Raw genomic sequence first — 16,865 nt, 5'->3', positions numbered from 1 at the left:
GATTGAAAACTATACTTTCCATAATGTGTAAAGAAAAAAGAATGTAGGCCTATTTAATTGTAATGGAAAGAACCCTAGTGTTTTCATATATATAGCATAGCAAGATCATTGGCGGGATGCAGAGCGTAAGTGCTTCCACCCACTTCAAACGTATACAATTTTATATATAATTTATTTTAACATATTACCACTACGTGTATAATGATTTTGTTTAGTTGGCCTACTTTATACATTAGTTATGGAGAGAAAGGTGTTTATTTAGGCTCATTATCATGTTCCTCATCAATACGTACTACAGTTGACCTGTACAAGATGGACAAGAGAGAAAGCGGGTGGGGCCTTTGTACCCATCATAAGGCTATTATTAGCTCCTTTCAGAAATCCTGGATCTGCCCTTGGATAATTACAACTTAATTTGAATTTAAAGAAACGCATATCGGACAGAACATTTGCTAACAACCTGTTAATTCCGTTTGTGCCGATGTAATATATTCAACGTGTAAGCTTGGATAATCATATGGATTTAGCCTCGCTACGTTGGTTCCTTCTTTAATACACCACCAATGCGAGGATAATTCTTTTGATCCTCTGGGTTGTTATAAACAAACTTCAAAACGGTTTGACTGGAATGGTGTGAACCTAATGAAGCACGCCTGTGGAATAAAAAGAAAACTTGATTTTGTGATTTTATAAATTAATTCACAACAGTTTTCTTCTTATCTGACTAGGATAATATTTCAGCCGATAGGCAATTAAGGGGTTAATAATAATAAACGGTTTGCTTATACTAATCGATATTGTGCTCGTCTGATCACCTGCTAGAGAGGTACCTTAGGCCTACAATACGAATGTTTTAAGAGCCGAGGAAAACCCTTCATTTCATACAAAACATTTTTTAGGTAAGTGTTGAAGAGACTAATGATGATGTACCGTAGTCGAGAGATACATGAATGGCTGAAATCCTCGAGTAGGCCTACTAAGTACCGGTAGTGGGATTTTCCAACCAAAGTTGTGTACTACGGTGCTTATCAATGTGTGTTTTATTAGTTTTATGACCGGATATATGTATATGTATTTGTTCATCGTCACCCCTAAACATTTGTAGAATATTGAATGTTAGTTTTATGATGGCCTAGGATACACTTGTGTGCAAGGTATTTTTGAATGGTTTAGATTTAACGAGGCTCATTGATAATCTTCTTTGGTTTCTTAAAATAGAAACAGAAAAAAAGTTAACTTGGACATGAAAAATGAGGTAATATTGAAAGAAAATGTTGAATGGATGGTTTTAATTAAAATGATTTCAATGAAACCGTGTGGAAGTGATAAAGTATTATAAGTATGTGTAACATTTATATTAAAGAATGCTCGAATTTTTACAGTAGGACCAGAGTGAAAATACGTTGGCCTTTTAGGTCTTTTAGTACTTTTCCTGCTTTTATCCATTATTATTCCGAATTGTGATTTATTTTGTCTTTATTAAATGTAGGCCTATACTGAATAATGCGCGCGTGCACATGTCAATGGAAATGGTCACAATCTTCTCTTACGCGTCCGTCATCTACGGTACTTTTAACTCATAAGCTTGGTCCCACTAGAACGTAACGCAAGGACGTAAACGCAAGGACGTAAACGCAACGCAAGCGTTTTAACTAATGACAAGCGAAGTTATAGACCGGCGGTAGCAATCACAAGCGAATAAGCCATCGCTTGTGATTGGTCAATTCACTTGCGTTGCGTTACGTCCTTGTGTTGCGTCGCTAGTGGGAACCACGCTTTAGTGTTTATAATGAGCTGGGGTAGATCACAAGCTTTCTTTAGAAGATAGATCTTTTTTCCGGCCACCATTTTTCTTTTTTAGATACCGTAAGTATGGCTGGGAACCAAAGAATAAAACTATATACATTAAAAGTACCAAAACTAAATGTCTTTTTCTGAAATCGGACGATTAAACTAAATCTTCTTTTGTATTATGTTGCCTTTATTTCAAATTAGTATCATTGAGTTAACCAGACAATAAGAAAGTGTATCTCGTGTCTTCGTTGCTGCCATTCTGATGCTGGACTTAAACAGAAACAATAAGATATATTCTATCGCCATTGAAAGACGCTAATGGGACTAAATACCCGTTAATCGCATTACACAGTCTGATAGAAATTAAGTTGGAATGAAGATGTATTATAAAAACATTTAACATTTTGTTGAATAACTTATCGATTTTCGGCTCTGTTACCACTTCTTATAGTATGTTACTCAACTGGTATATAAGATGTTTCCATTTAAAAACCCGTGTTGTGTTTTTCTGGGTTGTACCAATTTCGTGGCCTAGTTTTTTTTTAAAAGGTGTTTACTTGTTTCGTCGGAATCATCAATGCAAGGCAATCTGACAATGGAATGTTCGATTTTATGATCGTGACTTAAGTTTTCGACTTTGTTTCGTTAGGTAATCATGGGATTTATTCACATACTGGAGAATTACCTATTCCCACGACACATTTCGTAATTCCAAATCAAACAGTTTCGAAATAGTTTAGTTAAGAGCAATGAGATACTTCATCATAGGCCACGTGCGAACAAAACATTTCTATTGATCATACATTCTAATAATTATCGATTCATAATTTCTTGGATTTTATTATTGTGCTACACTATTTTGTTGAAAATCGTATCAATGGGGGATAGTTCAAATTACACAGTAATAGAGAAGCATTTTGAAACAATTAGGGAAAATATCGTTGTGGTATAGCTATATCAACAATTGTCCACTGTATTATACCCCCAACCTTTTTTGCACTTTCTAGGGAGTCACCGGATATGGTAAGACATTTGTTAAACTACCTAACTACTGACAAAAGTCGGTCAGGCTTTTATAGCAAAATGTTGAAAAATTGGTCATTTTAAGGGAAATTCGTGTGTTTTCGTCGTGATTTTGTTGCACATATTTGTTTTATGTACATTTAACCAGATGTTATATTCAAAATCCATGCCTGTACCTGAGCTTTAACAATGTATTAAGAGTTGTGTGTGAATAATAATTTGTTTTCTTACAGAACTAGGATGGACGGAAACATAGTGAAGGTGCTTTCATGTTGGCTAATTGCAACCGTTTGTTTTTCAATTGCCAACGCGCAATACTGTGAAGTAAGAGGATGTTGTTTTGGTCGAGATGATAGTTGTCTGACACCAATGGACGGTCATTATTGTTATTGTGATGAGTTTTGTGACCGGACTGAATCGGGTGACTGTTGCCCGGATTTTTCTAGTGAATGCCTTAATATCGAGCCTACATTGCCGCCAGATCACGTAACGGACTGTAAGTAGCTTTAACATCATAATGATAGGACTAAAAATCTATTTTTTTGTTTGTCAGTTTGTTAGATAATAACAGCCACAGTTAATTCAACATGAACTACATGGATCTGTATACCGAACTATGCACTAGGTTCTGCAAACGAGCCAGAATTGTACAATTAACCTCCAATGTTAAGGCTGCTACACACCAGGACGATAACGATCGACGATAAATAGATAAAAATAAAAGTTTCTTACATAAAACAAAACAAAAAGTGTTCAGTCTAAAACTATAGGCCTATAGGATACTTATTTATGTTGTCTTGATAAAATAATATTGCCAGCTATTATTACTCTTACAAATCATGATTTCATTTGATTGGACGTATATTAAATATTGAAAACAATATTTAGAAACATTTTTTTAATAGTAAGGGAACTATACTGCACAGCAAATACATATTATAAAAATTGATTCATATTGTTATAATTATTGTTTTTAGTTGATTGTCTTCGTGATGATGGTGCTAAATTTTCTGCGGGATTGTCATATACTGAAAACTGTAACCGATGGTAAACATACTTTTCTTCAAACATTTTGTCAATTTAGTTTCCATTACTATAAGTGAATTATTAACAACCAAAATATGTATTAATCGATTGACCCAAGGGTGCACGACGACAGTACAGGTGTTTTTTATATATTTTGCCCGTTATTATTAATTTCTTTTTGATGATTATGAAGTGTAAATGACACACAATATTTCTGTCCTTTACTGGTTTTCAATAATATGCATATTGGTAAATTTATCTATTAGGCCTCTCTGAGTTCTTGGTATAAACTCAAAAGCAGCAAGATATACCATTGAAAACCCCCTTGTTTTGTGACTCATACTTTACCGGTAAAATTTAGCCAATATGTTTTTACTATCATGTAGCTTTTTGCGGATCGTCTTGATTTCAAATCCACCGCCAATGTAACATGGAATAAATTGACCATGTTTCTCTCAAACCCGGAGCTGCCAATGTACATTGATATTCTTATCGTGTGAAATGATGGTTCATTTATAATTTTTTTTAAACAGTGAATATTGTGTAATTTGGAATGTATTAGCAGAGAGTTTACTTTATTTAGTTATACTGACGTATAATTTAATCTTGAAAAACAGCAAATTTACGTTAGAGGGCGCTGGTTATCATTTTATATTGTGTTATATTTTAATTTGCAGCACTTGTAAAGAAGTACAATCTGGATCTGGAAAATATGCATTTGAATGTGAAATGAATGCTTGTCTTATACGGGAAAATGTAATTGACAAAGTCAATGGCAATACAGAAAATGGGTATGGTCAACTATTTTATTTCACATGAAAGTTATCTTTTTATATTTTATAACTCTAAATCAATCAGCGTTGTCGGAATAGAATTAGCGATGCTGACTAAAGGGTAAATATAAATTGAAAAAGAAGAAAACAAAACTTGTGATTTATAAATGATATTGAAAGTGAACAGTGGCATCGAAAAAATTTACTTTCTAAATTACTTTCTATTTTAATTTATTGTTTTCGTACTTATTTTTTCAGATGGTTTGCAGATAACTACACCGTGTTTTGGGGTAAGACATTAGAAAGCGGAGTCCGTTTTAGACTGGGTACAATGAAACCTGATGAGACGGTGATGTCTATGAATAAAATTCAAATGGAGGAACATAGTGTACCAGACAGATTTGATGCACGAGAGAAGTGGCCCGGTTACATCGAAGAAATTATGGATCAGGGTAATTGCGGAAGTTCATGGGCTTTTTCAACAACAGCAGTTGCATCTGACCGTCTGGCTATCCAATCTATGGGAACGATGAAAGTTATTTTATCTCCACAACATTTACTGTCATGCAATACTAGACGTCAGAGAGGATGCGATGGAGGGTATACTGATCGTGCATGGTATTTTCTAAGAAAGAAAGGGTGAGTTTTATTACCGTATACTTCCAAATTCATGTCCAATAGTAAAAAACAAATGTTTGGGTTATGTGTGTAGTATTGATGTGTGGAAGTTGCGACGTGCTTCCTCGCAATTTATTGGCACAGTATTGGTGATTTTTAGATACTAAGAATATACATAATGTTTCGATAAGTCCTAGGTCGTAGTCGCAAGTTACAATGCTCCTTATTTACAGGTCTCTCTAACACTGAAATGTTCCCGTGATCTAAACCGGGCTCTGACAATTGAGTTTATATTGATCTCCAACTTTTAGCTTTTTGATAGGATTCATAAATAATTAATTAATATTCTGTAATTTCTAATCCTTATATTAAACAATATAACATGATTTACACTTAGAATTGTGACTGCTGAGTGCTATCCATACAAAAGTGGTATGGACACGGATATGACGATGAAGAAGGGACACTGTATGTTGCCACCACCGGAACACTCACCTTGTCCTAATGAATATGTCCACAGCGAAGCCTACAAGTCAACACCTCCTTATAGAATTGGCCAAGAAGTAAGTGATCTTTGAAATTTCATAATATTTCTTAAATTCATGGGAATATTTATTGTTTTAAAGTTTTTTTTTTTCTTTTAAATAGAAATATAAGTATAGTATATAAAGTTTTTTTTTTTTTTATAGATATAGTAGTTATTTAATGAACTAAAAATGACAGTGACAGATAATACATCGTAACGCATTTCGACTATTATGTTCTGTTCACATGTACAACTGAGTTTTACGAATATTATTTACATGATCAATTTTATTTACGATTTATTCTATTGTAGGAAAATGAAATTAAACACGAAATATTTAAAAATGGTCCAGTACAAGGTTAGTCGTTTGTTGTATACGTTTATAAATCTTGAGTTGAGTTTTTAATATGTTCTTTTGTTTGTTTTCTGTATTCATTACAACCAATACAATTCGGTGTCTCAAGATAGTTAAAAATTCTGGTGAGGTTGGAAAGGTGTAAAACGATGATGCAAGAAACACTAGCCAATTAAAGTTGAATTTTTGATAGCCTTTACTTATTTTAACTAATGTTTTTATTACATGTCTTCTTTAATCAGCAACTTTCTTAGTGGAATCGGATTTCTTTATGTACAAACGAGGAGTATACCGCTACGCACGAGTCCAAGAACCTCCACAGTATCAACAAAGTGGTTGGCATTCGGTGAGAATCATTGGGTGGGGCACTGACGAAAACGGCGTTCCATATTGGGTAAGTTATGTAAATGAATTAATATATTAAGCGATTTCATATTGCTTTAAACAGAAAAAGATATTTAATTAACTTAGGTTCTTGACAAAATTAACAGGGACTATCTACAATACACTCTACACGAGTATTTGATGACATGTGCGCAAATACATAGCACGCAGCAACAGCATAGTTCTACTAACTTACTAATAAACCAATAGAAATAATTAACCAACTCCAATGTCAGTGTTCTTCATATAATTGAAATTGAAACTGTAAAGATATTTGTGTATCAGTATACTTTTACAGATAGCTAGTAATAATGTTCTGGGTGCATAATGAATGTTGTACTATTTTTTCAGCTCTGTGCAAATTCTTGGGGAAGAAACTGGGGAGAAGATGGTTATTTCCGTATCGAACGTGGTTCAAATATGTGTGGAATTGAGTCGTTTGTCGTAGGAGCCTGGGGAAAAGTAGATGCAGCAATGATGAGCAAAGATGTATAATACACGATATAAAGACAGTAGGAATGTCATAGACATAGAGGGCGTAACAAAACATTATAAATAATACTCGACGATATGTAAAATGAATGTTAAATATATTTATTTTATAATATAAAATTAGGCTCGAACATCTTTCTATTTGTACAACTTTATACAGTAATTATGACATAGTTAAGGATAAGATTCGCTTTAAACTTATTAATGCAATGTGATGTGTACAGTTTCAGAAAAAAAAACATTCTGAGAAAAAAATCCATTGTTTTTAACAAATTTTGCATTGCGTTTCTTTGAGTTGATTAAAACTACGGGTAAAACATTTGTACCAATTAAAAAAATATAATAATTATGGTTAGAGTTGTCAAACGATATATTTGAATGACGAGCCTGATGTCACAGTACATCCAGACTGAGTACATCCGTTCCTTAACCAGAAAAAAGCTTTCTCTGATAATACAAACTATGTTTATCAAGATTTTTTTTTTGTAAATATAAAGCATTTTTTCTTAGTCCGACTTCAAAAAGAGATTCTTTAAAACAATCTACGTTATATAGAGTATATTTAGATGAATATTCCAAAATGTAGTTTTACAGAAACAGAAATACTTTAATATTTAGTTTATTTTAATTTATACTATATTATAGAAATAATTATAGAAATATTGTTTATTACGTTTAATAATCCAAGTGAGTTAATATATAGAAACACAACAGTGATGCAATTGAGACTGTTTAGAAAAGTCATTGACACACCATTCATAGACGCTTTATTTTTATAGGCACAATAGTGATGTTTTTATTCTCAACGAAAGTGTAAATAGCCAAATAGATTTTCTCTTAACTTCTGGCCTATTGGTACGAATTAGAATTGCTTTAACTTTCTACTATATCTTCAATGTATATACCTTCTCAAGTGTTTAATATATTAAAATGCTGTCACCTACTAATGCATGTTATCTAATATTAGAAGCATATTTGAGGAATACTACAATAAAGCCCTTTCTTTGGAGTAGATTAAAAAAAAATCAAACCATTACAGTAGTCTTAGTCGGTTCGTATAAGCGCCCTCTATCCGTTGCCGCAATCCGAATCCGACGCAGCTGTAAAACCTAGATGTATTATTATTCCTATTTATTTATTATTTTGTAGTGATTGTCAGTAACATAATTATTGCATGGCATCCTTTTACAATTGATTAGCTTTCTGAACCCGTACTTTAAGAGTGCTTAAATTTATAGTAAACGTATTTAAATACCTTTTCCATGTACTTACACATTACGTTATTGTATTTGCATTATATACTAATTTTGTAATTGAAATTTTGGTTATTTCATGGAATACATTGACAATAAAGTTGATGCCAATAGAACAGTTTAATGTGTAGCCATGTTGTATCGTCTTATAATGCAGGTGAGAAGGCCGGCAGCGCGCATCCCCCACCCCAATATAAAGGAAATTGTTTAGGCCTAGGCCTGACATTTCCTGAATCTAAATATCTCTCATTCTAAATAAAAGAAAAACAATATTTATTTTCAACTAAAAAAAATCCGTTGAGATTCGAACCCAAGCTAGAGCTGACGGTTCTCAAGACCGAGCATTTCCCGTTACGCCGTAAAGTACTTGAACAGCTGGTAATAGTCTATTTTTACGCGCTTTATTACGTAATTCATCGTTACGTCATAAATATGCATATTCATGAACGTCATCTTGAGGGAACGAATCCAGTATGACCGAAATATTTTTCGACTTGGTCCCAATGACTAAAGACAGGTTTATCTTCATGAACTGGCACGGTAATTGCATACTACTCACTGCGGTACATAAACCAGAAGTGTCTCTAGATAATGTGACGTGTATAACAACCCGCGAAAACACTGCTAAAGAGAGGTTCAAAATAGTGATTGTTTTCGTGTTTTATATGCGTGATAAACTGAAAATATAGGTTTAAAAAGGTCTTTGGAGAAGAAAATTATGTGAGCTAAATATGAGCAGATGAGATAGGCCTACGTGGAAAATACGCAACTGAATAAGGAAAAACGAGCAATGAAAGTAATGATGAACATTGCCAATGGAAAATACCAGATTGTGCATATTTTTAAAATGATCAGATGCTAACAATAGAACCCCAGCTGACAAGGTAAGTCACATTGAATAGTAAAACTAAACCCAGATGAAATGATTTACATTTTATTAGATAAGCCGTTTCAGCAAATTTACAATGCGATGAGTATAATAAACAATATAATTGATTTGCAGAACAACTTATACTATTAACTATGTACAAATTCAATTATGGTCTTAAAATATTCTCAGGTAGAACGAAACCTCTTTAGCGCGGTCTACATACATTTCAAACGATATACTCGTTTGGTAACGAGTATATCGTTTGGTAACGTATATATCGTTTGGTAACGAGTATATCGTTTGGTAACGTATATATCGTTTGGTAACGAGTATATCGTTTGGTAACGTATATATCGTTTGGTAACGAGTATATCGTTTGGTAACGTATATATCGTTTGGTAACGAGTATATCGTTTGGTAACGAGTACCGTATATCGTTTGGTTACGAGTATATCGTTTGGTAACGTATATATCGTTTGGTAACGAGTATATCGTTTGGTAACGAGTATATCGTTTGGTTACGAGTATATCGTTTGGTAACGAGTATATATTTTGGTAACGAGTATATCTCTTGATAACGAGTTATCTCTTGATAACGAGTATATCTTAACGAGTATACCGTTTGGTAACGAGTACCGTATATCGTTTGGTATCGAGTATATCGTTTGGTAACGAGTATATCGTTTGGTAACGAGTATATCGTTTGGTAACGATTATATCGTTTGGTATCGAGTCTTTAGGTAACGAGTATATCGTTTGGTAACGAGTATATCGTTTGGTAACGAGTATATCTTTAGGTAACGAGTATATCGTTTGGTAACGAGTATATCGTTTGGTAACGAGTATATCTTTAGGTAACAAGTATATCGTTTGGTATCGAGTATATCGTTTGGTAACGAGTATATCGTTTGGTAACGAGTATATCTTTAGGTAACGAGTATATCGTTTGGTAACGAGTATATCGTTTGGTAACGAGTATATCTTTAGGTAACGAGTATATCGTTTGGTATCGAGTATATCGTTTGGTATCGAGTATATCGTTTGGTAACGAGTATATCGTTTGGTAACGAGTATATCGTTTGGTAACGAGTATATCGTTTGGTAACGAGTATATCGTTTGGTAACGAGTATATCGTTTGGTAACGAGTATATAGTTTGGTAACGAGTATAATTGTTTGGTAACGAGTATATCGTTTGGTAACGAGTATACGAGTATATCGTTTGGTATCGAGTATAATTGTTTGATAACGAGTATATCGTTTGGTAACGAGTATATCGTTTGGTAACGAGTATATCGTTTGGTAACGAGTATAATTGTTTGGTAACGAGTATATCGTTTGGTAACGAGTATACGAGTATATCTTTAGGTAACGAGTATATCGTTTGGTATCGAGTATATCGTTTGGTATCGAGTATATCGTTTGGTAACGAGTATATCGTTTGGTAACGAGTATATCGTTTGGTAACGAGTATATCGTTTGGTAACGAGTATATCGTTTGGTAACGAGTATAATTGTTTGGTAACGAGTATATCGTTTGGTAACGAGTATACGAGTATATCGTTTGGTAACGAGTATAATTGTTTGATAACGAGTATATCGTTTGGTATCGTGTGTTGTTATGTATATGTACAATGAGTTTCATTTAGCGAAGTGTATAAATGGATAGTACAATAAACATATTGCATGAATGATCTTATAGAAAAGTAATTTTTATATGCAAGTTCATTTTACCAAAATTAAATTAAATCTGTTCAACTGGACTTACTTGTTCAGTTTAAAATATGTAATTGAATATCTATATTATTACCAATTGATAACATTCATAACTGTGCATATTATTTAATTAGTTAATAATAAAAATATACCACATTTATATAGCGCCCTTTTCATGAAAAAACATGCTCAAAGGCGCTTTACATAGAAACATAAAAAAACAGACAAGAAGTTACATAGATACATTATTCAGTATGGATACAGTTTAAAATATAAAAAAAACTATTTAAAAATGTAGTTAAAATTTATATTCAGTTTCATTATTAAAAATTTGGCTTATTATATACCGTTATTATAAAATAATTAAAAGTTGAAATATGTTTGTCTATGTTTATATCATTATTAGATTTAATTAACAGTTAGAACAATAGAATCGTTACGATACAACGCGTCATTTGAAATTAGTGAAATATTATTTATATATTTATTATAAACATCGAAGACATGGTTATCCATTGTTAAAAGAAAAATACATTTCTTTCTTTTGCATAGGTGTATTACTATTGAAACTTAACCATTAACAATATTAATCATATTTATCTGGTACCACTATTTATCCAGTGTGGGCCCACTTAGGATTTTAACATTGAACAGTAGAACCTCCTTGGACACCCTATTCAGGGGAAACCCATATTAAGGGACACTTTCACTCGAAACAAGGCGCAAATGTTTATATGAAACACATGGCCAACCCCTACTGAGGGAACAACCTATTAAGGGAACGGAGAAACCAAATGGTTGATTCACCTCCTAGTTTTGCTCTTTTTCCATCACAAAAACAACAAAACAGATTAAATAATTAGTCATTTATAGCAATAATAATACAAAAATGGATCTCATAACAATTCCATTGGTGAAACGTTGACTGATACAGTTTTAATCATTAGTCAAAATGTCTTGTCCAGATCAATTAATTTGTTTTTTCACCGCAAAAAACTCTATTAAGTGGACAGTTTCCCTAAATAGGGATTCTCCTGTATTTAATGCAACACTGTATACATGCCTCGTTTGGTTGATCAATATATCAAACAGTTGTCTAGGTGAAGGTTGGTCTACAGCATTTTAAACTGAACTGCAAAATAAAAGAATTTATAAAGCAAATTAGTATAAATAAAATTAAAAACAAAAACTAAATCAATTAACTATGGCGTTACTCACTACTAACCAAGATAACTAATTAAAGCACATTTAGGTAAAATAACCATGTAATTACCTTTGGTTTGTGGTACACTTTGTGATATTTATCTACTCTGTATTCATTCGATGCATCGTTATTTATTCCAACAAGATTAACCAAACACATTGCTCCATCCAAAGAACTACATCTTTCACATACTGAACCAAAAAGGTACTGATCATGAAAGTTTTCGGGATTAAAGGTTTGTAGGATTATTTCTTCAATGAAAGTATGCATTTTCTGTAAGATATTAACTGACTGACTCGGTATTTCCTTTAAAACTGAAAGTTTGATGAGATTTCTATCGTATAAAAAAATACTGCCCGAAGAAACTGTTTCAGTGTTTATTTGAAACAAACATGTTTCACTTGCTCTGAAATGTGCAAAGTCATAATTGACCTCAAGCCAATCAAAAACTTGGCAGCATTTTGCAATAAGTCGAAGAAATATAAATTCTAGTAAAACTTCACCAAAATCGAAGTAAAATATATTCGAAGTATGATTAGAATCAAATTCACCGTGTAAATTATGTTTGGGCAATTTGCAAGGAAGATAAAATGTTCCAACTTGATCAACTTGATTGGTTATTGTAAGTGGAAATATCAACTGTGTTCCTACCAAGTACCGAATAACATAAGGATAAACTCTCCAAATTCCTTTATTTCGGCAAATGTGTTCCATAAGTCTACTATCAACAATCCCAGTTTCTTGTAATCTTTGCCAAAGGTCAGACACGGCTCTGTTTCTTCTGTGTGGTTTAGGTACATTCACTAATAATTTCAGAATGTCTATTAATACCTGAGGATCACAAACAACATAATTCTGAAGCAGTTCATCAAGTTCATTGTATATGATATCTCCAGATTTATCAAAGAAATTCAGAAGTTGACGCACCTCATATTTCACAAAGATTTTGCTTGTTAACATTAATTCATTTTCAATATCTTTTACACTCGCAATAATACATTGTCTATGTCGAAATCCATTTAAAGTATTTTTAAATAATAGGTATTTTACAGAAAACATTTCGCAAAAATATTTCAATTTTGTTACTTCATTATATATCCTTTCTCGTAAGATGTTAAGCTCTTTATCAAAGTTGAATGCGTTTTCAATAAAAAAGCAAAGTTGTCCACTTGGATGAAAAGCAAGCAATTTCGAAAACCTTTTGTAAAGATGTGCATTCACAAATTTATCAAAAGTGGAAAAAGCATTTGCATCACGTACACTTCCTCTTCTTGTTCCTACAAGAAACACTACAGCATTCTCAATATCAACATGCATAGCAATAGATTGTAACCAGAATTGTAGCCGTTTAATGTGTCTACCAGGATTAGAAATCGCCTCTAAGGCATTGAAAACAACCAAGTATACGCCTTGCTTTGGCATAAACAGGTGGTGTGTATTATAGTACATTTCTTGTCCTGCAAAATCCCATAAACTTAGTCTTGCGTCAATTGAACATTCGTTTCGTAGATCTGCTTCCATTGATTTTCTGATATGCACAATTGGTATCGATGACGTCGATTTTACTTTCATGTAAGAAAACCATTCGTAGATAATAAACCCCCCCATCGGGGCAATAAATGTCAACAAACTTGACATAGAGAGGCTATGATCTTTCTCTGATATACTTAGATGGTTAAAATTGCCAATTTCCCAACCACACATTTTGCCAATATATATTCCAGCAATAAACCCAATAGACTTTTTAAAAAGGTATTGTTGGGGGATATATCCATACGCCACTAATTTTCTTCCTATTATTAGCCCACACATTAAGAAAAACAAGGTAAAAATAAAAAATAATAATGTAAAAATGTCAACAAAATTGTGCCTTCCTAAATATATCGCTGCTGTTATAAGCATGATATTAAGTAGCAATACAATTATCACATTTCGTAGACTAAGCGATATTGTTTTTGTGTGAATTATCCTAAAAATGGTCAATATAGTAACTCCATAAATTGTGAACTCTAAATATTTCATACTGTAAAACATCTTAGATAAGTGTTCTAGTAAGACTTCGAGGGATATTGTCATATGGTTTGGATGTATCATGCAACACAAAGCTATACAGATGCCAGTCCTTCCACCTGTAGTCATAAGCACACCAACAAGGAACGACCCCAGTCCATACATGCAGACAATTGTTATAGCCATTACGTAAATCTGTAAATTAAATTGTATGACATGTTGTTGGCTAAAATGTGTAGCACTATCTATGAGTACCATACATATAGTACAACCACAGCCAAAGCGATAGGCACTGTGAAAATCACAAAATACCGAAAGACAAATTATATAAAACCATGCAACTGGCCCGAATCCAAATGTAAGTCCACCAAAACAAAACATTACTGTCATAGGCATAATATAAAACATTAGGTAATATGTGTCCTGTAATACTTTTCGGATCAAAGGACGTGTATCATTTTCAGACGTATTATTTTCCTTTAACTTATCCTTAGGTTTATCCTGTTTGAGCACACGAGATACTGTCCACCACGCTGCTGAACTTTCATAGTCTTCTAATGGAGTGGTTGTCACCTCACACCATTTGCTATTAACATCACTAACGTTTGTCTCAACAGTGTTTGTTTCTATTCCGATTGTACTAGGCTCTTCTGATCGAAAATCTTTTCCTTGTAGACGCCTGCAAGTCGAGGTTTTTCCGGCATCATGATCACCCAGAATAAGAACTTTAGTTCTGTTAAAAGTTACTTTTCCTTTTTCTTGAGCTGTTTTGTAAGTTTCTTTAATTTCGGAATCATCTGCTAAAACTCGCAAATTAAAACTTCGCTTGAAAGATTCAGTACATCCTCTCAAGTAATTCAGTGTTTTACGTTCCATCTTCTTTCCTTATCTTTTCCTCATAATTGTGTTCGCAGCAGATATACAGTACTTAAAAATGAAACGTAAATGGTCTTTCACACCTCTTCCGGCCCGGTTCCGGTCCGGCGAATCGAACATCAATATTTCGTTTTCACGACGCTCCACGCGGCTATGCGCCAATCGATATGCGCGTAGCCACGTGAAAACGAAATATTGACTTTCGATTAGATTTACCGGAAACGTGCTGGAACAGGTGTGAAAGACCCTTCAGAGAGGCAGTTAAGAAAATAAAAGAAACGGTGTGGCAAAAAATGTTATCCGATGACTTTATATATGTATACCGTTTTTTGCTTTGATTTTTATTTTCCTTTTTTAGACTCACCAACTGAAGTCGGCAATTGTAGTTAACGGCTTCACGATTTCTGTATTATTTCATTGTATTTTTTTCATTTTTTTTTCATGAAGTTTCAGGTTGTTAATGTTTGGACAATAACAACACATTTATTTAACAATTCCCAAAGTATTTTGTTCGTTACAAAATTTACTTTTTACTTTTCAAAATTAGCATTGTTCTCTATTAATACTAAGAGACTCACCTTAACATTGCTTGTTTCTATTCCTATTTTAGCAAAATATTCTTTTTCACTTATCTGGTCCAATTATAATTGAACTCACCTTAAACTTAAATTGAAATTATCTAGCTCAACACAACATGTAAGATCGCTTGTGACGCATCCGAGGTACCGTAAAGCCAACAACCAAATGAAGTGCTAAAATGATTACATTGTCAATAATGTACAGGGTACAAAAGCATCCGTTGTTAACTACGGTATGAATCGAAAGTGTTTACCTTCTCCAGTTCATTTAATATCTTTTTCACTAAAAGAAACATAACACATAAAGGAATATAGAAAAAAGAGGAATTTTGCTTTATAACGAGCAGTAAACAAATTATGATCGACAGTACTATTACATCATGGTAACTTAATCTGTATAAAAGATTCTTATTTCCGGGTACAGTGACCCTTAAAACACAATGTTTTGCTCATAAATACGCCCTGGGAAAGAATACATGTACTTTGTATAACTATTGATAGTAAGGCTCACTAACGATCGACAATAAAAAACATACACTTAGGCCTACATAAAACATCTAAATAAATTATGATAGAATTCTCATTCTAGAGCAATGTGTTTCAATCCAATCAAATCACGTCATGATTAATAAGAATAAGAAATCGTTGTATCGTCATCATATCGTCATCATCGACATTATTGCTTTTACCAATCATGACGTTATTTGATTAGACATGTAAACATATTGTAACAAAACCACGCACTGTGGATTACGTTAGTCAAATCAACCCATGGTAAAGAACGATGTACTTTCTTATCGAAGCCCAACAAGACAATAGGTATACTGTACATAACTTGGGAGTTATTTATTAAACACGCTCTTTCAACCCCATGTCTTTAACCGCGGCCCTCTATAGAACGTTGCGAATCAACTATTGTATTTGTTGACAATAAAACGTACCCATGTAGAAATCGTATGCGCAGTCTAATTGTTCTATTGACATGTCTGCGTCGAGGATTAATTGACAACAACAAGATATTGCTGAACAACACTTTTGATTTCATCACAATCGGACTTCGAAAAGTTCACTTTCTTACGACTGTAATTTAAAGCAATTGGTAAAACATTAATAAAATATTTACATTGTTCATGAAACCTACTGAAAATAACAATTGAGTTAATCTATAGAATATTGAATTATGCATTTGACCATGTATATCGTTATCGTGTGTACTGGTGTGCAGTACAATAAACGTGTTTTTAATATATGAATAAGCAGTGTTTTTTTTTTGGATGAATTTCCTTAATTATCAAAGTATTAATTTGTACTGTTTATTTTAAAGACAAGAGAAATAAATGTTACTTTGATTTGATTTGATGATGATT

General features: G+C 33.0%; 1 protein-coding gene across 2 annotated transcripts in view; it reads left to right on the top strand.

The window, feature by feature from the left end:
- The window catches only part of LOC140062710 (uncharacterized peptidase C1-like protein F26E4.3), a 28,062-nt gene extending 19,694 nt beyond the window's left edge, over window positions 1-8,368 (top strand). For both annotated transcript variants that reach the window (XM_072109020.1, XM_072109021.1), the window contains exons 2-9: window positions 3,051-3,313; window positions 3,795-3,864; window positions 4,521-4,634; window positions 4,875-5,255; window positions 5,632-5,797; window positions 6,073-6,118; window positions 6,358-6,509; window positions 6,851-8,368. In XM_072109020.1, coding sequence (XP_071965121.1) covers window positions 3,058-3,313; window positions 3,795-3,864; window positions 4,521-4,634; window positions 4,875-5,255; window positions 5,632-5,797; window positions 6,073-6,118; window positions 6,358-6,509; window positions 6,851-6,994 — 1,329 coding nt within the window. In that variant the 5' untranslated portion in view covers window positions 3,051-3,057 and the 3' untranslated portion in view covers window positions 6,995-8,368. The remainder of the gene's footprint in view (window positions 1-3,050; window positions 3,314-3,794; window positions 3,865-4,520; window positions 4,635-4,874; window positions 5,256-5,631; window positions 5,798-6,072; window positions 6,119-6,357; window positions 6,510-6,850) is intronic.
- Window positions 8,369-16,865: the final 8,497 nt, after the last annotated feature.

This window comes from Antedon mediterranea, chromosome 11 (genome assembly GCF_964355755.1).
Source record: "Antedon mediterranea chromosome 11, ecAntMedi1.1, whole genome shotgun sequence".
In the NCBI taxonomy this organism is placed as follows: Eukaryota; Metazoa; Echinodermata; class Crinoidea; order Comatulida; family Antedonidae; genus Antedon; species Antedon mediterranea.
This window is presented reverse-complemented; position numbering and strand designations above follow the sequence as displayed.